Source organism: Haliotis rufescens, unplaced genomic scaffold (genome assembly GCF_023055435.1).
Source record: "Haliotis rufescens isolate VD_foot unplaced genomic scaffold, xgHalRufe1.0.p SCAF_6, whole genome shotgun sequence".
Lineage (NCBI taxonomy): Eukaryota > Metazoa > Mollusca > Gastropoda > Lepetellida > Haliotidae > Haliotis > Haliotis rufescens.
In genome coordinates, this window is record NW_025964334.1 from 16,716,958 (window position 1) to 16,740,380 (window position 23,423).

General features: G+C 40.9%; 2 protein-coding genes across 2 annotated transcripts; both read left to right on the forward strand.

Annotated features, from left to right (window-relative positions):
* The first annotated feature begins 783 nt into the window (after positions 1-783).
* Positions 784-11,826, forward strand: LOC124140568 (acetylgalactosaminyl-O-glycosyl-glycoprotein beta-1,3-N-acetylglucosaminyltransferase-like). The gene is made up of 2 exons (XM_046508210.2): positions 784-1,109; positions 9,941-11,826. The coding sequence occupies exon 2, from the start codon at positions 9,947-9,949 to the stop codon at positions 10,952-10,954; it is 1,008 nt and encodes a 335-aa protein (XP_046364166.2). The 5' UTR covers positions 784-1,109; positions 9,941-9,946; the 3' UTR covers positions 10,955-11,826.
* Positions 1,553-17,731, forward strand: LOC124140567 (acetylgalactosaminyl-O-glycosyl-glycoprotein beta-1,3-N-acetylglucosaminyltransferase-like). Its single transcript, XM_046508209.2, has 2 exons — positions 1,553-1,698; positions 16,402-17,731. The coding sequence occupies exon 2, from the start codon at positions 16,427-16,429 to the stop codon at positions 17,447-17,449; it is 1,023 nt and encodes a 340-aa protein (XP_046364165.2). The 5' UTR covers positions 1,553-1,698; positions 16,402-16,426; the 3' UTR covers positions 17,450-17,731.
* The last annotated feature ends 5,692 nt before the right edge of the window (positions 17,732-23,423 follow it).

The following is a 23,423-nucleotide window of genomic DNA, read 5'->3' on the forward strand; positions in this document are numbered from 1 at the left end:
ACCGGAGAATAGGTTCGAGATTTTAGTACTTTCGAGACAACGGAGTTCGAGAAAACGAGGTTCGACTGCAGTTATCAGTAAGCTATCCCAGATACAGCCCAGAACAAGCATGCGCAAAGCGCACAAAATAGCCCCCAGCCATGCATATAACAACACTGTGCATTATAAGCCAGTGGGACATTAACACCTGTATGTCTTATAAAAAAACCATCACATCTGCCGCAGTGAATAATGCACAATCTCGCACTGGTCTCGCTGTATAACTTAAACAAAGGCATCCCCGATGTGTGACAAAACTAGGGCAGAACATGTACAGATGCAAATTTAAAGTCACCTTTTTAGCAGAAATATATTGTTTGTTTACTCGATAGTTTACCTATAATTACTAATAATGTTTGAAGAGTATCATACTTATTTGATAGTGATTCATAAACATATGTTAATGTTTGTTTGTTTGTATGTTGCGAATTAAGCTACACAAGAAAAGGTATTCAATAAGTAATGAAAACATACCACAAAATTTACTTTTTCACTAATGCACATTTTAATTAAACTTGATCTTTTGGTAATTTGGCATCGGAACAATTACATGCACCGCTTATGTATCGGCAGCTGTTTTAAAACACATCTGTGACGTCATTCTATTGTTTGAACGCTCCATTATTTTTCAGGAATGGAGAGTTGCTTGTCAACTGTACATTATCTTGAAGCAGCATTTGATTTTTTCAAATATTTTCACCTACAGAATATTTTGTCAAAGTGTAAAAGTAGGGATGAGTTTTAAGTAGGGGAATAGCCTCGTAACTCTCCATTCCTTAAAAATAATGGGCCTCGGCCCCTGCGGGGCCTCTGCTCCATTATTTTTAAGGAATGGAGAGTTACTCGGACATTCCCCTCTACGTAAACTGCCTGTCTGTAATGTCGTGTCACTGTTCATGCTGTGCATCTACTCCCAAGCGTGACTGTCATTGAGGGGCTCGAAATCATGTGACGATAACAAGATGGCGCCTGATCGACTCGTCTCACTAGGCGAGGCATTATCGCTATACAATTAACAAGACGTGGCCATTTGACCATCCAAGTGTAAACAGAAACACATTTTCTCAAAGGTAAGACTTAATCTTAGTGTGTCGTTATTAGACACGTACTGATCGTGAGAAATATTTCTTAGGGCCTCGAATACCCATAACACGAAGACGTGTGTGCGTGCGTGCATGGGAGCAATTAAAAGCATACATATGTAGACCATTGAGGGTTGATGCGATATCTTGATATTCTAGTGAGTGCTCGTTACATGCAAATAAATCATCCAGGGAATCAAGTTGCTTTTTGAAAGTCAGCAACTACTTAATTAATTGCTATATTTGTTGAGATACTCCCATCCCCTTTTTTCGAAAAATACTTATCATGTTAAGGCATAAGACATATAACTTAATTATTTGGTGACATGTATTTAAAGAAATATAACATAACAGCTTTTCAAAAGCATTGTAATGCCGTGATCTGGATTTGAGATACCTTGTAATCAGCTGCCTTTGGTAACGCTTATTCGTTCATGTAGTGGGTCACCTCCCTGGCTACTATCTGTCAGATTATCTATCATTCAAATGTTGCTTGGTTGAAACATCACTTCAGTTGTGAGTTGGAATAGACAGACGACGCGATCTACCAGTGTCCCCAAGTCCGGCGTTCGGCAATGTAAGTGCACCAGTTTCAATCTTTTCTGTGTATCAATGGTTTGCAGTGATTTTTATTCAGACATGGCACAGGGTATTTCCACGATATTGCCGATATATTATCACATTTCTCACTGTATTCAATACCACATTTGAAAATAGATGTTTGGAATATTTTTTATGACATTTGGTGAATGTGCCAGACAATGAATCGATCTGAACCGTTGTCTGTGTTCTGTTCAATGAAAACCGTTATCGCGTTTTGGCGATTGTGTTGTCGGATACAATATAGTGTCTGTTCAGATTGGGGCGATATGTACTACAAACTAATGATTTGAATGTAGCTATCGTTGAGGTGCACATTTGCAGTAACGTTGCATTGCATCTGAACGCAACATGAACATGTGTGTGTTTGTGTGTGTGTGTGTGTGTGTGTGTGGGGGGGGGGGGGGGGGGGGGGGGGGATGGGTTTGTGTCCATATCCCAACATCAAAGGCAAATTTCAACTTTTACCGCTTAAAACCGTCCTATGTAGGGTGTGACTCCAACCGCTCACCGTAGGCATGAACGACTGGGGATGGGGCGGGCAAAACCAGGGGCAGGCTGTGCACCATAGGCGTTACGCCAGGTTTACTGACGACTCATTGTTTTGTCTCCGAATAAAAGATGGCAGAAAACGTTGGCGCGTCGAGGCGAGAGGTATGCCAGGGCAACAATTCTGTGTATGTATCGGAACACTACATCCCCACCACCCACTGAAAAGAAAGAAAAATGTCCGTTTTAGATTTTGATTTGTAATGTGACACTATGTCAATAACACATCACACAACAGCCCTGTGTCAAAGTCGTGGTGACATTGCCTTGCAATATCGTCACCAGACACTCCAAGATCAAGGAAATGTGTATGTTTTAGATTTCAAATTGGCAATTGATATATTTTAAATATTACTTCATACTACTCTCCCGTACCTAATCATCAACCTTATCTGAAACACACTAAAGCTAACCCACTGAATTCAATTCGAGTTCACTTTCATCTCGTGTTTACTGCACCGACCTACATCTCAAGGAGCGCCTATATGTCGTGGACATGCAAAGTGAGATTTATGGCTTGTCATTATAAACAGTTGGTATTTTGCTGTCTCTAAGTAACCTTGTGAGAGGTACTACTTTAAAGTCAGACCTGATCAGAGGCCTTACATTTGAATTGTAAAAAAGGCATTTTAATATACATCTAATCTTGATTTTGTACTGGTCAAAATCACTATTTCTTCATATGAAAATTGAATGACGTGAATCGAACCTGCAACCTCACATATCATATTTATTGTAACCCATTATTTTCCCACTGAGCTTCCGGAGCAGGTAGTGAAAGGGTACTCAATCTTACATGTCAGGATTTCGTGACTTGTCTGCACGCGGTCTTTCTCTCGCCCGATGTGATCGAATTCATTTTATACCACGACTACTGTATTGTATCATTTCCCTCGCTTCTGGGTTTCACATTTTCAACCCAAATCACGGAGTCGTGTTTTAACTATGATTTACACTTTGCCGTGATAAACCCTGTCCTTGGATGCACGTGACATGTCCGTTCATTGATAAATACTTCAAATCCGTCAGAAACAGCAATCCAAAGCGGCGTTAAGCCCAACTCACTGAAAATGAAAACCTCAACGGCTCAGCTAGATTCTTCTGAATGTCCTTCCAAAAAGATTGATTTAAAGTTAAGGGCAATTATGCTTGACTGAATTATTATGTAAATCGGCGATGTGTGATGTTTCAGTTACAATGTGTTTTTGAGAATGTGTCTATTTTAGAGTTATATTCGCGTAACTTCTTTGATAGGCACTTGCTATTTGGATAAGCTATTTGGATGAACAACTTCTTTAGTATAATTAAGAGTGACGGTATAGGTCCTAACACCTTTATCAAGCAAGTGATGTACAAAGTATGGTTGATAAGCATATAAATAGGTGTTAGGTAGGTATATTGAGTTGAGTATTGATGAAATCCACCCCATCCTCAGACACCAGACAGACACCTGACAGACACCAGACAGACACCTGACAGATTATCCGGCTTATACACTCCCGTATCTGCCCCAAATACTTCACCCGGGGAGATCACATCTGTCAACAAACCCGCAACCTCCACATGGGACCCCCACTATCAACCTTAATCACCACGATCGTCACGACCCACCTGGAAGAAAAGCCCCGGAAATATCCCCCATAACATCTGCTGGTTCCACTAAGATGATGACACCTTTGTCATCCTACATCCTAACAAGGACCCCAGAACCCTACTGGACCACCTCAACTCCCAAAGCCCACGTATGTAGTTCACCATGGGAGAAGAATCTAATCGTCAACTACCTTTCCTTTATGTACTTGTACAGAAAGCAATCAATAAGCTCCACACCACTGTTAACCGCAAACAGATCCACACAGATGAGCGTCTTCCGTTCCGTGTAATTGTGGCCATGTTGGCGAAACATCAGGGCCCCTCAAACCCCGAATTTAAAAACATCAGAGCTCAGATTCTCAAGTTGACTCGAAGTCAGCTTTATCAAACATCCGTGACAACCCTAGCCACAGCATCCAGTGGTACAAAATCTAAGCCCTTACAACCAACATTAAAGACTTCCAAATCAGAAGACTCCAAGAAGCAATCCACATTAAAGACTCCAACAATCAATCAATCGTAATCAAAGCTTTTACATATCCCTGCGTACCATCAATTCATAAAATATTCCAATCAGTCATAATGGTTTCATTTCTAATCGCCTTCAATGCCGATCGCATACAGTAAAGCTGATGTTCAGTCACTTTTCCTACACGATGGAAAGTGCACCCCTTGTGCATACATTAATCGTGTACTACTCCAAAGTATATTGAATGTTATTGTTAGTGTACGCTCTATTGACAAGGGGCGGTCGGGTAGCCTAGTGATTAAAGCGTTCGCTCGTCACGCCGAAGACCCGCGTTCGATTCCCAACAGGGTACAATGTGTGAAGCCCATTTCTGGTGTCCCCCGCCGTGATATTCCTTGAATATTGCTTAAAGCGGCGTAAAACCATACTCACTCTCACTCTATTGACAAACGTGCGAGATGCTTTTAAACATATATTTCCTCCCAACACCGAGTAGATGAAAGGGGAACTCTATGCGTTTTCATACGTTATTAATCCTTTGAAGAAGGAAAGGACGGCTGTGTTCACAGTCAAACTATTGTCATCTAAATCCAATGAGCAGCCAGTGAACAAACCAATTATGTACAAGAGTGAAACAAACCACAGATTTGCAAATGAGAGACATTAACATTAACTGACTCAACACCCGTAACAGAATATATAACTATTGACAGTGTTAATGAATAGCTGGGTAGTCTAATGATGGCTAACCCACGGCGTGTCACAGCGTTAAGGGAGACCTTTCTTACTTGATAGCGCCAGGAACAGACTAAACAACAGACGGGTTACATGCAACTATGCATCCATACATGCAATGTGGTGTGCCCATGTAAGCTGTTGGGCAAAAGTTGTACCTAAAAATGTTGCTTCTTTTTGGAAGGTGAAAATTTCATCATTAAGTGAGAGTTTGCGTGTTAAATTTGGCATATGTTTTTTTTTTAAGTAAGCCGATTGTTTTTTGTGTGTTAATGTTGAAACCCCACTGGGAAGCCCAGTATTCGATGTCAGTTAGTATGGGTTTAATTCTGTTTTTTTTCTTTGGTGATGTTGATACTGAAACAAATCCTACATACCCAGGTAACATAATTAAATCATAAGATTAAAACTGGAGTACAGACCTGACTCTTGTAAAAAAAATACATTGACAATTAATTCTCTAAAGAATATCTCATTGTTTCATTTATATTGTTGTAAGACAGCTTAACCATAGATTCAAAACAGATTAGTTGCCTTTTAGTCATATCATAACATTTCACTTGGTCTCAGTGGTAATCCTATGTACTCAGGACTGGTCCATTACTCAGTAGGTGTTTGACTTACTTAATCCCCTCCTGGCCTCCTCCCTGGCTGTGTAACAACTTGGAATATAGAGGTGTGTGACAAATGGGACGTGTAACTAATGGGAGATCACCATTAGAACTCCTGTTAAATTCCTTGTTTGTGGATAATGACAATCCAGGATGAGTTAAATACGATATAGACATAACGTTTCTGCTACTGTGTGGCCTGAACTATTAAGTTGTTTTGACAGTAGGCAAAGTGCACTGTAGGCAATAAGGAGAAGTTACCGTTATAATCCTTCTGTTTACACAACTGACTCACCTGTTGGATCTTTTACCTTATAAACATCCGGATTGTGTACATAACAGGCTTCTCCACTCTATTGCAACAACACCCCATTTACTCAACTGTGAGAAACACTGTCTCATACCTGTATATATACTGGTCAACCCTACTCTCCACACCACTTGCTTGCCAACGGAGTTAGAACATGCACCGAAACATCGCTCATAAATAAAGAAGTTGTTCATTCATATATCTTATCTACACCTAGAGAGAGAGAGTGCATTAGTGCGTTTCGGAAAGTTTTGAGAGCCTTGATTTCGCGTTTATTGTTGTCGTAATGTGAATATATTAACGTCTATCATCTAAAACCACAGTCAAGCCGCGAGTTCATTAACATAAACAATTGGAAAAGGTATTCGTGTTGGTTTGTATTGAATATATACAGTCTTATATTTTTTGTTCTACCCTTCCATTCCATTTTACACTGTCATACCGGTCTAATCTTCGTTGCTACGATACCTCGACCTAGATTTAACCTAGTAGGAACATAGAAGAAACTGGATTTGTTATCTTATCGTGGCCATTTATATCATGGTCTGTCATCCGCAAAATCCCGTTTTGTTGTATGTGTCAACTGCCATACGTGGGCGTGTGCACTTAACACTACTATATGGAACACTTTGTAATGTGATGTGATGCTTTATTTGTTTGTTGCTCAACGGTGATTGTTTTGTTAGTCTTCTGTTAGACCATATTGTTTACATCTCTAGCTTACATGATTCAGGGCAATTTATCAGAAAAGAAAGCAAATATCATCTGAAGTTTACTGGGAAAACAATATCTGAAATGCTTAACTTTCTCATAGATAAAATCTATGTGGAATTTGGGGATAAGCCATATTTGGTAAGAAGACGTCATTCCCATGGGCACCGATGATGCTAGCCTTCTTGCAGATCTGTTTCTTTATGCATAATGGCCAAAATGTCAACTGGGATTGCTGAAACAATACCAAGGAAATCTGATAAAAGAAGTTTTACTTAAGCTTCCGGAATATCGATGATCTGATATCGTTAAATATTGATCATATAGCCAACTGCTAACTGAGTTCGATACAGGAGACCAGTCAAACTGCCTCTGTTGTTTCATAGTTAGATCTAGATTGCTTCAACCTTTCATTAACTTTACCTTTATGTCACACGACTCTTGCCAAAACATTGTTTTATCAAGGTGACATCATTCAAGGTTTAAGCGAAGCTTTCAAAGTGTTTTATGATAGACATGTGGTGGATATTTTCAAATTTGACCTATTGAGTGACCAAAGCTATGTTCGATGCTATTCCCTATTTTGACTTTTAACAAGGGACTCTTGACTTGCCGTTGCATGTTTGTTTGAGGGGTATCATACTTATTTGATAGTGATTCATAAACATATATTAATATTTGTTTGTTTGATGTTTAACGCCGAACTCAGCAATATTACAGCTATATGGCGGCGGTCTGTAAAATAATCGAGTCTGGACAAGACAATCTATAGCTAGTGATTGACATCATGAGCATCGATCCACACATTTGGGATACGATGACATGCATCCACCAAGTAAGCGAGCCTGACCACCCAATCCCGTTAGTCGCCTCCAACGACAAACTTTGTTACCTTTTACGGCAAGCATGGATCGCCGAAGACCTATTCTACCCCCAGGATCTTCACGGGTAATGGTGTCGACGGATTTGTTCAATGAATTCTGTTGTAGCCGAAATTTCTTTTGATTATGGAATACATATAAACGTAGTTTAATGCTATAACATAAACTGACTAAACAAGGAGTGAATGAGGGAGTTGGGTTTAACGCCGCTTTTAACAGTATTCCAGTTATATCGCGGCGTGTCAGCTTAATGTGGGATGCAGGTCCCAGACGTTTACCACTTCGGTGAAACCCACGAGCACGGGTATGGTGTTGACAAACCTAGAAACATAATCGGGGCGAACCGGGATTCGAACCCATAATCATGGGTTTCTAGCGCACCCAAGAGACGCAACTCTGCACAGCGAATCGTAGCACCTTAGATGACTTTGCCACCCGTGTACCTGACAGTATAAATGGAAAGGAAGATACTTGCATTGCCAAAAGACATGAATTATATATCAACATCATTACAGGTTATGCCATGAATGAGAGCAAATATGAAGGTATTGTGTTTGGAAGGTGGGACAGTTGTTCTGTATTTGATCTACCATTAAGATTAAAATCAGCAAATGGAACTCCCTTTAATCCTTCAAAATGTCCAAATTGTAAGTTTTGTGTTTACCATGGGAACCAATGCACGCCCCAACTCGACGACGTGAAGAAGTTGTGATACATCTGATCACAAGAAATAGGATTCAACACTATTATATTCTTCTCAGAGGTCACAGTGATGATATCATTCCTCAGATGGAGGGTGCGTAAGTAGTGTTTTCCTGAGTAGTGTAGGACAGGAGGTCTGCGACTTCTTTGCCTGTCTATCTTCCGCCCAATCTGTCTGAAACAGGCCACACGGCCCAAAGTCCTTGCAACTTGGTCATGGTCATCCGTTTCCATTGATCCGTCAGTGTACATGAGAAATAATGCTATTTATGTCCATCATCCACAATCTTAGTAATTGAAAGGTACACCCCTCCAGCAGAAATCTGCACACTGGACTTTTGCTACACATGGTGTTGTAAAAAAGGGTCTGATATCATATATAAATGTTGCATTGTACTGCTACTTTCATTGTTCTGTTTTAAAATCATCTCCATGTGTACTGTTTTAGTGATCAGTGAAAAAATGTTAACATTCATACCATATGTTCAATTTGAAATGTGACGTAAAATAATTCAGGTTTGCCGTATAGCTCTCCTGGTTTGATAATGAGCTGTCCTGATATCCCAGCAATGACACTCGAATAGCCTGGCAAAATGAAAAAAACATCACCCCCCTGGACTGGATCTTTCATGATTTATCACTGCTGTTGACTTCTTACAATCATGCATTGGACATACCCAGATAAAGGCATTGTGTATTCATAGCTTTTCGCCTATGCCAATCTACAGTTATCAGAGGGGGTACACAAAGTACATGATCTAGACTACCACTTATCGGACTTCCATTTTGTGGGAGCCTCGGTGGCAGAGTTGGTCAGATCGCTGACTTTGTGAGCTGACGATAAGGTGCCTCACTTTGGCAGTGTGTGTTCGAATGCTGGATCGGAGTCAACCCTGAAAAGTACTTTAATTTGTACTTTAGCAAGATAGTATTATCCCAAATAACACTTTCGATAAAGATAATGGGCTTCGGTCCCAAATTCAGTTGAGAACGTTTCAATGTACAGTCAACCTAGCTCTCCATTGAAAACACACAATGTGTATCTCCTAATATTATTACAACGAAACCAGCCAGTTTGTTTTCTTAAACAAGTTTTCGCAAAATCACATCTTACGTTTCAATATACAATGTACAATTTTGCTCTGTCGGATCATAATTTGGCGTAGTGAGGTAAGTCAATGGCCAATGAATTCTCTCTTGTAATACTAAAAAAGGAGCGTTATTCGTGTTAGTTAACGTTCAAACCAGACAGTACGTGTTGACAAACAATCCCGTCATTTAGGTATTGACTAACATATGGGCTGTCATCCACAAAGTTCCTCCACCAAAAACATTTTTTTCTCAACTGAGATTTCGTCACCATCAATTGCTTCAGCCAGAAAATTGATTTATGGTAACTGATGAGCCTTAGTGGCTGAAAGTCATAAGGCTGCAAAGAAGTCAGGGCCTGGCGAGTGAGTCAGAGTGAGGCATCTTCTAATATTGCCCGCATTGTTATAGACTCACTCATCTTCATAATAATTCCTTCCTTGTATCGATCGAACAAATCGAAATATCCCAACATACTGTTCGATACATATACCTGATGAACGTTAACATGTCATCAATGATTAAGTCTTCTACTCTCCCTTCTAACTCTCGTCTTTTCTTTATGACAGGACATTATGAAGCGACTATGTCCAAGAAAGCTGGCTCTGTTCCTCTCCACAGCTGTGGCCGTGTATCTATGGTTCTGTATCAATATCGGTAAATCGGCATCCCGATGGTCAACGAAAACAAGATCCTGTTGTATTGAAAAGATCGACATTTCACTCGTAGAGCCTCATATAACGAAACTGGAAAAAAGCAGTTCAATAGTGGAGGATTTGTCATTTCCGGTTTCGAGCAGTGTCTGCCAGGATGTATCAAAGGGAGATAATCGAGTGTGGCTTCTGATTGCTGTGATATCAGCGACTGCTCATTTTCAAGCCAGGAACGCTATACGGCAAACATGGGGGTCTACGGTGAATGTAAATAAGGACAGCCATGTATGTATGGTGTTTATTATTGGTACAACGAACGGTCCTCACAGTCAGCAAATCAACAAGGAAATTCATCAGTATGGAGATATTGTGCAAATAAACAAAGAAGATACGTACAAGAACGTGGTTTTCAAGAGCATTGCTATGCTCAAATGGGCAATTTTACAAGTCACAAATGTGCAGTTTCTCCTCAAACTGGATGATGACGTGTATTTTCAAATGACAGGATTATCTCGAATACTTTCATCATTTGAACGCCAGTCAGGATTTATCATGGGCCACAGGGAAGTGAATGCAAAGCCAATACGTAATTCTTCTTCCCGATATCACATTTCATCAAGTGAATATTCAGGAACGTCTCTCCCGCATTACATGCGTGGTGGGTCTTATCTCATTTCCGGGGATCTCATCCGGGACCTTTTGTCTGTGATACCCACAATTCCATTGGTGTCGATAGAGGATGTGTATATTACTGGCATCTGTGCAGCCTATGTTTCCGCGTACCATGCATACGACTGCGGATTTAAAAGCAAATTTTCACTGACAGATAAAACTGGTTTAGATCCGGAGGCCGTGACTATTTATGAATATGGACCGGAGACAATTTCGCTTATATGGAATTTAACACAGAATAAAGTAAATCTACCGTAAGCGTTGGCATCTCATACAAATGAAATTTAGGGTGCCGTTGTACAAAGCGATCTTAGCGCTAAGGTGAACGTAACTCCCATACCTTAACATAGACATACGGCAGTCTTAATGCAAAGGTTCTTTTTGTACAACGGCACCCAGATTACAAATGCAAGTGTCGCGTTGTTATGTGACGCTGTGATATGTGTGCCGGACATATTCACTTATCTTGTTGAGGTGTTAGAATGAGTCCAACGGGTCTTATTCTCATCATTGTGTAATTACAAAATAATTTCACAAAGTTTCTGATTCCAGTGTCAAATATTTCTTAATTGTCTTTAATGTATGGAAAATGACTGTTATTTCGGAACCCAACAGTTTATGTTAGCTACATATTTGTATCAGCCACAACCAACTGATCATGACGCTCCACCTCCGCGTGATTATGCTCACAACAATAGATTATTCTCTGTAACGTGGATTCAATATTTGATTAGAACACTAAGTGTGTCTTTTGCATAAGGCGATTTAGATTTAGATACAAACTCCGCTTCTACAACTATAAAGGATGAAGATCATTATTTAGAGTTTTATGGTCTAATAGAAGTTAATCGAAATACAGGATGGTATCATTCTGGCGACAATTCGATATATAATGAAAAACTGATATTCGTCAACATTTTGTTTTGCACACACCCTTCGCTTACTGACAACCATTTTTTTAAACATCAAACATTGATGAATACTTTCTCTTGCCCAGTAGTTTGTTCAACCCTCCTGTCAAAGAACTATATGTCAATCCATTCCCTAAACCCCTTTGTAGATCCGTGTTAGAAGAGGTCTTTAGCAACCACTGCTTGTCGTTAGGCGACTAACGGGATCTGGTGGTCAGGTTCTTGTTCGCTGCATGGCATCGTATCCCATTTGCGTAGATCGATGCTCATGATGTCAATCACTGGGTTGTCTAGTCCAGGCTGGATTATTTAGAGACCGCTGTAACAGAGCTGGAATATTGCTGCGTGCGGCGTTAAACAACAAACAAAGAAATAATTATATTATTTATTATCCAAGATGATACATATATCCAGATGATACTGTTCTGTGAATACCTTTTCAGCAATTGTGTCTGTCAGCTATAAAGACGCTAGGTTGTCGAAAAGTATTATGTGTGACAAAAATATGTTACAAGTAAAAGCGACTTCTGTTGCTCAGTTATAGTAAGGATTTAAAAAAAAATCTTTCTTAAAATGTAAAACAATATTCAAAAACAGTAGGGCTGTTTTGTATTTCATTTTCATGTATCGCCAACGCGTGTGTTTGGGGTTTCATCCTATTCTTCTGTTCGTGTTCTCGAGTTGTTAGCCTGCCATGGCGTCTGGTGGGAACGCCCTGATTGGTTCAGTGCACGGGTGATTGATGGTCGATGCAATCTCATTAAAATCAGATCTTAGGTTTCGCTACCGCTAAACAAAGATCTGAGGACATCCCATTACGGGTCACGTCAGAACGACCTCTCGCGAACCTTGACCGATCAATGAAATGACTGACAAGAAATCGACATTAGCCAATCAGAAGGCAGCTTTCTCGAGCTTTACGACACTAGTTTCAAACTGGCGACTACGCTTCGAAACATATTTTGACGTATTCTCGGTTAAAAAAATTAAAACTGATAAAAAGAACATTCTGGAATGGCTTACAGATGGCCTAGATTGTATGGATATAATCGTAAAACCAGTAACTGTCGTTCAGAATACCTTGGGTTAAATATTTCGAGGTTGCATGATCAGAAAACACATTCCGTCTGTCACTTTCATGATCTGGTAAACGACGCTCTGATTGGTTGGATGAAAGGTCGTTCTGACGTGACCTGTAATGGGATGTCCCCAGTTCTTTGCACGGCGGGGGACACCAGAAATGTGCTTCACACATTGTACCCATGACGGGAATCGAACCCGGGTCTTCGGCGTGACGAGCGAACGCTTTAACCACTAGGCTACCCGACCGCCCCTCCAAAAACCAAGTGAAACATGTGTCCTACGAACTCAACATGAAGGCAGCAGATCTACTAAAACAGGCACGTGTGTGTTATTGTTTAACGCCGCACTCAGCAATATTCCAGCTCTATGGCGGCGGTCTGTAAATAATCGAGTGGGGTAGAAAATCCAGTGATTGATATCATGAGCATCGATTCACGCAATTGGGAGCCTGACCGTCCGATCCCATTAGTCATCAAGCATAGTCACCTTTTACGGCAAGCATGGGTTGCTGAAGACCTATTCTACCCCGGATCTTCACGGGACTCAAACAGGCATGTAGCAGTGGGAACAATTTCACTGTATACAATATCGGAGATGAGACTTGTATAGCATGTATTTTGCTCATTGTCATATCGATGTTATTACAATTCAGCATATGGAAGCTTCTCGGTATTTTGGATTTTCTAAAACAAGCGTGTTATCTGTAAACACGTGCGCAACGTGCGTAGATCCACTGCTAATTAGGGGAAATTCATAATCCTGTGATCTGTTTAAATTATTTGCATTTTTGCTTTATGCATTTTATGTATTTTATATATTTGTACTATTTCCGAATAACTCGTTTATATCATAGAAGATAATGCATTTCTGTATGCCACGTGTACGCATTTGCGATTCACCGCATTCACGACTAATCCATCGATGTGATGCTCGCGGTAGCAACAGACGAATCCCTCGAATTATGTATTCGACACGTTAACGGGGTTATCTGCTATACAAGTGTGGCTTTCCCGGTGTATATCTTAGGAGCCCTACTCAATACCAGGCTCCAAACACTCTAAAGTGACTTGGGCCCAGGCTGAGATCCCTCTAGCCACGGCAAACTAAGGTCAGCTCCGGGCTCAAATTGTTGTTTTACCATATATTTCATTATTCCCCGGCACGAAGTAGGGCGGGGGATATAGGAACGGAATTCGTCCGTCCACCCGCCCATCCATCGGCTTCTTAAAGGGGACGAATTTTCTCAAAAACTGTTAGAGTCAGAGAAATTATTTTTTTTCCACTCTGATGTTCCTGATTATGATCTCAAATGAGTTCGAAAATTGATGTCGTAAATTCATTTTTACAGAGATATGACCCTTTCTCCGTGCTTTTCAACTTTGATTGTATACTGCGTGAAATAATGGGGAAGGTTTTTTCAGCAACTACTGAAGTCACATGAATGAAAGTTCGCATGCTTATCTGAGGGATACTTGTCAAGACTGAATTCGAAAATTGGTACAGTAAATTGTTTTTCCACAGAGTTACGGCCCTTTATCCACGTTAATTTACTTGGTGCATTGTGTCTGCAATAGGGATAGGTTTTCTAAAATAAACTACTGAAGTTTTTTTATCTAAGAGATACTTATCAAGACTGACTTATTTTTTTCCAGAAAAGGTGTCTTTTGTGTGAATTAATTTCACATTTAATATTTTTTTCTGATGACATAAAGCGGCCCAAGTGCCTGTCTTTTCTTCAGGTTTTATAAGACTATTTTTGTTTATCGCTATTATTCACTACTATACAAACACACACAATTCTAAAGTGCACCATGACGGGGGAAAGTGATAACGCTGTTTTCTTGTTTCAACATGGAAATTATAAATTATTATGATGTATGGTTCCTTTCCTAGCGAGTGGACCCGTTAAGATCCGGGGTGGAATAGGTCTTCAGCAACCCATGCTTGCCATAAAAGGCGACTATGCTTGTCGTAAGAGGCGACCAACTGGATCGGGTGGTCAGGCTCGCTGACTAAGTTGATGCATGTCATCGATCCCAATTGCGTGGGTCGATTCTCATGATGTCAATCGCTAGATTGTCTGGTCCAGATCGATTATTTACAGACCGCCGTCATATAGCTGGAGTATTGCTGAGTGCGGCGTTAAACAACAAACAAACAAAATCCTAGTGTGTGTACATATTATGGGTTGATAACAATCGATACAAGTGTATGTTCCCTTCAAACACAGGTAAACTATTCAAAATTGAAACAAATTCGTGTGCATAATTGGAATACATAAGTGTGGAGCAACTGTTGCAGCTACTAGTACTCTGTGAATGCGTTCTACGTGTACAAACATTTTACACATCGGATATTGATAAGGTCACAGCTTGCAGACACGAATTATCAGAACATACGGTTTCAGGGATCAGTTAACAACATATATGCCTTACCGACATGCACAAAGGTCAAGAATACATGTCCGCAGTTTCACTGAGTTAGCAAAACTCGACGCAAACGAACCAAGTTAATTCCCTCTACCTAATGCATTCGGATAAACATCAGGAAGAGATAAGCTAATGTGGTTTAAATAAAATTTAATTTTAGAAACGATATTTAAAATGCCTGAACAGACAACTGAATATTTATATCTCGGTTTAAAATAACAACATGTTTACCGTTATACTTGCCTTCAAACCAGACTCAATTTTTTTACATAGTCCATGTAGCCGTCGTTTACCTGTAAAATAGATAAATGTTGTGTACATTATAATTACAGTGTGGAATTGAATACGATATTGAAATAATTAAAACGTACTCATTAGGCGAACATTTTAAAACAATATGCAATTATATCATTAGTTGTCAACCGATCTCGAGGGATGATGTGCCCCGTGTGTGAGCCTATATATATCTACATCACACCATACCTTGCCGACATTCATACAGGTCTGGAACATATGTCCGCAGGTTAACTGAGTTAACAAAACTCGAAGCAGACAACGACGAGTTACTTCCCTTTACCCAGTGCATTCGGATGAGCATCGCTTTATTTCAACTCAACGAGACATATTCGAGATATGCAAGTTACCTACGATGTGTTCCGATTGATTTCACAGTGGGCTGCATGATCGGGCGTCATGAACGGGCTGCACGGAAGATAATTGCCCGTAGCGGTAGTGATAATGGTCATTAAAAAACAGTAGTCATTTACACTTTTATATTATATCAGATGCTACATATGGCTGACCCTCTTGCCAAGGTTCAGATGTGTGTGTCTATGGACTCATGCCGGTTCATTTGTTATATCAAAAGACAATCAGCGGTGATCATCTAAACCCACTTGAGTGAGTGAGTATGGTTCTACGCCGCTGTTAGCAATATTTCAGCAATATGATGGCGATGGACACAAGAAATGAGCTGCACACATTGTAACCATAGGGAATCGAACAAGGGTCTTCGGCATGACGAGCGAACGCTTTAACCACTAGGCTACCCCACTGCCCGTAAATCCACTTGAAAGTTCACAATGGCAATAGTTTCTCTCTTCTCTCTGGGACAATACAATGCCACCAAAGATCGGTAGGGTGGCAGTAGAACAAACCTTTTTTCTTTAATACGCATGCCGTCAATTAAGTTTTGATTTCTTTCATGATAGTAATTTTATTCATTTAATTTTTCGTGGCATGATTGATGCACATGTATCCATATCATCTGTTTTTTCTTCAGAACACCCGGTGCTTGAGAAGACGCGATGAGGAGACTCAGGGGCTGGACTGGAGGATATATAGTTATACTAACTGTTATTATTGTGTTTATTCTTAAAGCATTCATCCAACCTCACCGACCACTAAACGTGGACTGTGCGACTGACAATTTTACATGCTGCACATTAAGGAGAACAGATTGGAGTCATGTCCAAACAAGGACGACACATACGCCGAGTAAGGTTGTTGATGAGATCCAGTTCTCCGTGGACAGCAGATTGTGTAAGGAGAAACTAAAGGATGATGCCTCGCTGTGGCTTCTGGTAGCAGTGATATCAGCCGTGACTCATTTCGAGCAACGGCAAGCAATCCGGGCAACGTGGGGATCTGCCATCCACAATAATTCGAGTAAACCTGTGTGTTTGGTATTCATACTGGGCACCGGTCAAGCATCTGATGACGTGAAACTTGAAGATGAAATTAGCAAGCATAAGGATATAGTTCAAATAAACAAGAAGGAAATATACACAAACCTTATTTATAAGAGCATAGGGTTGCTCAAATGGGCAGATGCACAGTTCAATCACGTCCACTTTGTGCATAAAGTAGACGATGATGTGTATGTACATGTGCCAGTGTTGTATGAAAGGTTGATACGTTTTTCAACTACACCAAAGATCATGATGGGCTATTTGGACAACGGGGCACCAGTCTTTAGAAATTCTAAGTCTAAGTATTACGTTTCGATAGACGAATTCAAAGGGGAGAAGTTTCCAAGTTATATTCACGGCCCTTCCTATGTTATATCCGGTGACCTTGTGCATGACCTGCTGGCCACAATTCCGCACCATCCGTTAGTTTCTATGGAAGACTTCTATATTACCGGGATATGTGGCACGTATATCTCTGCGGCTCATGTTGGCCATTGTGGATTCAGGAACTGGAGACAAAGGGGAGACGACTCCACCCTATTGCCAGAAGTAGTATCTCTACACAGTATGACGCCGAGCCAAATGTACAAAACCTGGAATTATCAACAAACGAAAATCATTGAAAGGAAATTGGAGTGAGTGACCGGAGAGAGTAAAAATATAGCGAATACCACAAGAAAATTATCAATACCTGATGATAACTTGTGAGTAAATACACATCGCTCAAAAGATTGTTGCGAACCCTGCCCTACTCTTTGTATTCAACAAAGCTATTCAGAAAGCTAGCACCGCCTGCGTGGTCTAGAGACCGCGTCATACCAAAATACGTTAAAAGATGGTACTTGTTGTTGCCCTGTCTGGCGCTCGGGATTAAGGGGCTAAAACAAGGACTGGTCGGCCCGGAGTCAGTACACTGTGTCTGAGTGGGGTATTCATGTTAAACTGCGGCATGGAATCTCAGTGGGCTAGCACCATAAATCGGCATCAGTCCGGACTAGTACAAGCAGCCACACACACACACACGCGCGTGCATGCACGTCGCTATATAAGTGCAATAATCTTGGACGCGACGTTAAACCCAATTTCACCTCACCTCAGAAAGCTAGCTAAGGTCTAGAAGAATAGTGAGTTGAATTTAACTTCGCCTTGAAACGTATTCCAGTCATATAAAGGCGTGTCAGCTTGGTGTTCGAGGACAGCTTGACGTCTCAGATGTTTACCACTTTGGTTAAACCCACGAACGCGGTTATGGTGCTGACAAACGGAGAAACAAACCTTTAGACTCACTCTACAAAGTGCATTGCAGCACCTCGGACTTGGTCACACTTGCCCTTGATACGAATTTTGAATAGCTGATGAGAGTAATGTGTATTGTTGAGCCAGGATATTTAATTTTATTTGAAAAGTGTATGCCCTCTTCTCACTTTTACACAGCAATTTTGTTGTTGTGTGTAAATCTAGCATTTTGTTCCGATATATTTTAAGCCTATAACCTAGTGCCTGGATGGTAGGATTTCTCTGTTGTCTTTTGTACTTCGCCCTCTGTTTTCACACAATGTGGGGTAATGGTTATCATATTTATAGATTTATCTTGCTCCATTATGTAGTACTAAAACAAGGTTCATTTTCAAAATGGTCGTGTGTCTTTATATTTGTTAAGCATATCCAATCAATAGATCTTTGATGATAAAATGATAAATGTGTTTGTTTTGTTTTTCGACGAAATACTAAAAATCTTAAACTATTTAACGTTTTCCATAAAAAAATGGCAACGAAATTATCAAGAATTGATCAGACAAACCCATGCTGGGATGACACGCAATCGACCATGCCACTGTCTCTGATCACTCGGTCAGGATGGCAGGAGTGAGAACGTGAGTTGGCTTTTGAACGGTATTTTAATCATATTACGGCGTATGAGTTTAACGTGGGACTAGGCGCTTACAAACCTGAGATTCGAACCCAAGATCAGGTTTCTGGTATGTCTAAGGAAAACAACTCTGCACAGAGAAATGAGGTGCCTTAGATGACTGGGCCACCCTTGATACTCCCGTTTACACGTACTATTACTAAAATACACTATTTGTGACATGTTTGTTTGTTTGTTGTTTAACGCCGCATACAGCAATATTCCAGCTATATGTCGGCGGTCTGTAAATAATCGAGTCTGGACCAGACAATCAAGTGATTGACATCATGAGAATCGATCCACGCAATTGGGATGATTGATGACATGCATCAACCAAGTCAGCGAGCCTGACCACACGATGCCGTTAGTCGCCTCTTACGACAAGCAAAGTCGCCTTTTACGACAAGCATGGGTTGCTATAGACCTTCCCGGGCTTTTGTGACATGTAATGAAATATAATGTAAATGAAAAATGACTGAAGCCTTTTATAATAATTACATACTGATATTTAACTGAGGACCATCTTCCCGAGGCAAGGGAGTTAACTGACTATAAAAGTCCAGTTTCCACCCCTGCCGAACTAGGCTGGAATTTCTGGGCTCGATCGTAGCGCCACCGGTGGCTATTACGAGTTATATCCCTTCTATGTGCCTCCTATTGACCAATCAGATTCCACCTCTCGTATCACTTGCATTTGCTTCAAACAAAATGGCGGCGCCTAGTCAAGACGATTTGCTCGATTATCAAGGTCTTACCCCGTGCAAGTCACGTGAACACCTTGATTAAAAGCATGAAAAAAATTGTAAAATATCTTTCGACGCCCGCTTGGCGGTACACATGCTTTGCAAATCCTGCAGTCGACCGAAATCTGCACGTTGATATCCATATTGATTACAAACCGCATGTCTGGTTCGTTACGAAATTTTGATTGGACTATCCACAGACTCGTTAGTCCAGCCAAAACACAACCCAATAATACCATCCTAGTTCGGCAAGGGTGGAAACTGGACTTTTATAGTCAGTTCAGGTTCTTGCCTCGGGAAGATGACTGAGGACAGACTTGTCAAAGGCCATAGCAGGCAAACGCAACCACAAGAATATCCCTTTCCACGGGCGAATAACAACAACATGTACTGCTGTTGCCATATCGATTTCAAAACAATGCCGGCCTTAAACTGTTACTTGTGAACGCTTGCTGTTTGGTAACGACAAAAATCTATGGAGAGACGATGTTTACAAACGACACTTAGAGTTCGCTTCAGTTGAGCAGCGAATTTTGTGAATAAAACGCTAGTGGCTGAGACATAGAGACACATACATGCAAATATCAACATTACAAATTTTAAACTAATTGTTATACATTATAACCGTAAAGGTTTGTTTTTAAGAAATGTTTGTCCATAAATCTAACTCTATTCCCGATTTTCGCCAGTTCAAGGGGGCACGGTTGGCCCAGATGTCTAATGCACCACAATTGGCTGTGCAGAGTTGCGTCCCTTGGGTATGCCAGAAACCAGTTCGCCCCGATTATGTTTCGAGGTTTGTTGATCGTTGGTTTCACCAAAGTGGTAAACGTCTGTGACCTGCATCACTTCGGGCTTTCCTCCCACGTGAAGCTGACACGTAACTGGAATACTGTTCAAAGCGGTGTAGAACCCAACTCACTCCATCAAGTTTCACCAATTCTCAAGCAATTGTTTCACTGTTTCTCAAGGCGAATGGCACGTTGCATTATTTATAAAATTAACTATGAAAAAAACTTCACTTGATGAGGGGGCAAGAAGTGGCACTGAAACACTAGTGCAAAGAATATGGATGTTGTTAGCTATAACAAAAGTGTCAGGTATATAGATCCTGTGTCCTCTCATGACATCCGGGTTTTTCTCTCACAAAAACAACATTTCATAATGTTATATTACAATTATGGAAAACAGGTGTTCTGAGCTAAACCAGTTGCGGATCTGGTAGGGGCGTGGAATAACCCCCGAAATGAGTGAGTGAGTTTGGTTCTAAATTTGATGTAGCAATATCCCTGCAACATCACATCTCGGGACACAAGAAATAGGCTTCACACATTGTACCAATATGGAAATCGAACCCGGATCTTCGCCGTGACGAGCAAAATCTTTAACCATTAGGCTAACCCCACACCACTCAAAAAATAAACAAATTAAAATATTAATAAAATAACAATAAATATATAAATAAAATTAAAAAACAACCTTTTTTGGTAAAAAATAAGACTACAGACAAATACAGCCATGATTTTGAAAACACACCACAACCCCACCACAAGCCAAAACCATCCCAATTCCCCACCGCTACCCCTCCCAAACGCCACCACAAACACCACCAACATCACCACAACCACCACCACAAGCCCGAACCATCCCCCATCCCCACCGCTACCCCTCCCAAACGCCACAATCACCACAACCACCCTGAATAAAGTCCGATTCATCAAGGCTTTGGTTATTTGAACAGCGTTCAAGCTTGAAGCGCCCATAAAATATTTCCCTGATGCTCGACTTGTTTTTTCGAACCGCTGCAAACGAGTACCGAGTTCCTTCTCTGTGTGTTAAGGCCCGGGAGGTGGCGAATTCCACGGTTCAATCAAGAAAAACGACCAAGCCTTTGAACAAAGATTATTTACAACCTCCTGTCATCCCATACAACAGTGTGCTCTAATCGTCATATTTTACTTCGAAAAAGAACGATTTCTTAGGTGTGAAAATGAGCAGTAAGAAAAGCAGTTGACGTTACGTACTTGAAACTTCTGACGCATTATGTATCATGTCGACGTGAGTGAGTATGATTTTACGCCACTTTCATACTTTCTATATAACGTCCAGATGAAATAATCCTTTCAATTTTCTTGGACTAGATTATGTGTATTTGACAAGTTGGAGTGAGTGACTATGTTTTCACGCCACATCAGCAATATCACGGCGGCGGAACCAGAAATGGGCCTCACACATTGCACCCATTTTTGGACTTGAACCCGGGTCTGTGGCGTGACGAGCGAACGCTTTAACCACTAGGCTTCCCCGCCGCCAATATTTCGAAGGAGGAATCGATGGATAAAATTAATTTGCTTGAGGAATATGGTGAGATGCTTTTCAAGGTTTTGTCAACTTGTCTCTTATAAACGCTGGTGAAACACCGATAAAAGCTGCGTTTTATAGTAATAATAGTGACATACAGCTCTAAGGTAATATCGGTGTTAACGTGATCTGCATTAAACCTTACTATGATATGAGAAACGAGGAGAATGTTCTTTAAAGTCGTAGTCAGCAATATTCCTGTTATGTCACGGCTGCTATTGAGGTGGCTGCTATTCATTTTTCCGATGTCCACACACTTGCGCCAACGATGCTGGGATGCCTGGAGCCCACGGGTGTAGAATGATTACGTCACTTCTGCTGTGATGTGAAGGACAATATACACCGCTAGAAAGTGGTGTATAACGTCCTTCCCATCACATTTGCATAATGCTTGCCGGACAGTTCATTCTTCTTTGGGAAGAGGTGGAAAGGAGACGGTGCCAAATCTGGCGAATACGTGGGATGTAAAGTGAGTTCAAAGCCACAGTCACGCATTGCAGTCATGGTGACCACAGACTTGTGCAGAGGTACATTGTCCTAGTGAAGGTAAGGTTACCTTAAGTAGCTTTTCCACTCGATATTCACCGACAGTTTCCGAAACAGATTAATGTGTGACCTTTCGGGAGGCAGTCCACCGGCAGGATTCCGTTGGAATCCCAGGAAAGCTATCACTTTGTCAGCTGATGGAACAAACTTTGCCTTCCTCGGAGGTTGAGACGTGATATATTTCCGTTGCTTCGCCTGTTAGTCTCTGGCTGATAGCGGTGAACCCAAGACTTGTTGATAGTTACAAATCACTCAATAAAATCAACGACGTACAATCTCACGAGGGATGATGAACCTGGAACGTTTCTAATCAGGAGTCAGATTGGTACCCAGAGTACTTAAACCTTCATCATACCAACATCATTCGTCAGAATATTGTCAACTCGCATGGGAGATGCCTACTGTATTGACTGTGTGACATGTAGTGAGTCGTCGATCATAATCATATCATGCATTTTATCATCATTATCCTCAGTGAAGGCAGTTGAAGGTCTAACCGATCTTGGATCATCTTCGGGACTCTCTCTTCTCCCTTAAACTCCGCTCATAACAGTGACAATAGAAGGATCCTCCTCTTACGTTGACACCATTACCGCATGGAAGTCTGCTGGAGTGAGCACTTTCAGTTGGAGATACTTGATGACAGAATGGTAGCGAGGATTGTCTTAAAGAATACCTAGTCGCTTTGCTGCCTATGGAAAGATGCTGCCTGGTTGTCTAGATAGAGGAAAGTATTGTACATGTATTTAATACATGCACACTGTTATGCGTGCTCCATACATCCTTCGCTGTTAGGCGAAAGACTTTTCAGCCAAGCCTCGCACAGCGACAATTCTATAGTTCACCTATCCAAGACAAAAATGCAGGATAGCTTTTTTTAAAGTCAAGATGAGTGAGTGAATGCTGCTTAACGCCGCAGTCAGTATATTCCGGCCTTATCACGGTGGCCTGTCATGTATCATCATCTCAAGGCCAAATGATGATGGTGGTCTCATGTCGTGCATGGTGAAAGACTATTCCTAAGAGGTAGCATTATATGCGACGAGGATGAACT

Excerpts from the sequence above, each read along its gene's own strand:
- LOC124140568 (XM_046508210.2), top strand. The coding sequence starts at position 9,947 with ATGAAGCGACTATGTCCAAGAAAGCTGGCTCTGTTCCTCTCCACAGCT.
- LOC124140567 (XM_046508209.2), top strand. The coding sequence starts at position 16,427 with ATGAGGAGACTCAGGGGCTGGACTGGAGGATATATAGTTATACTAACT.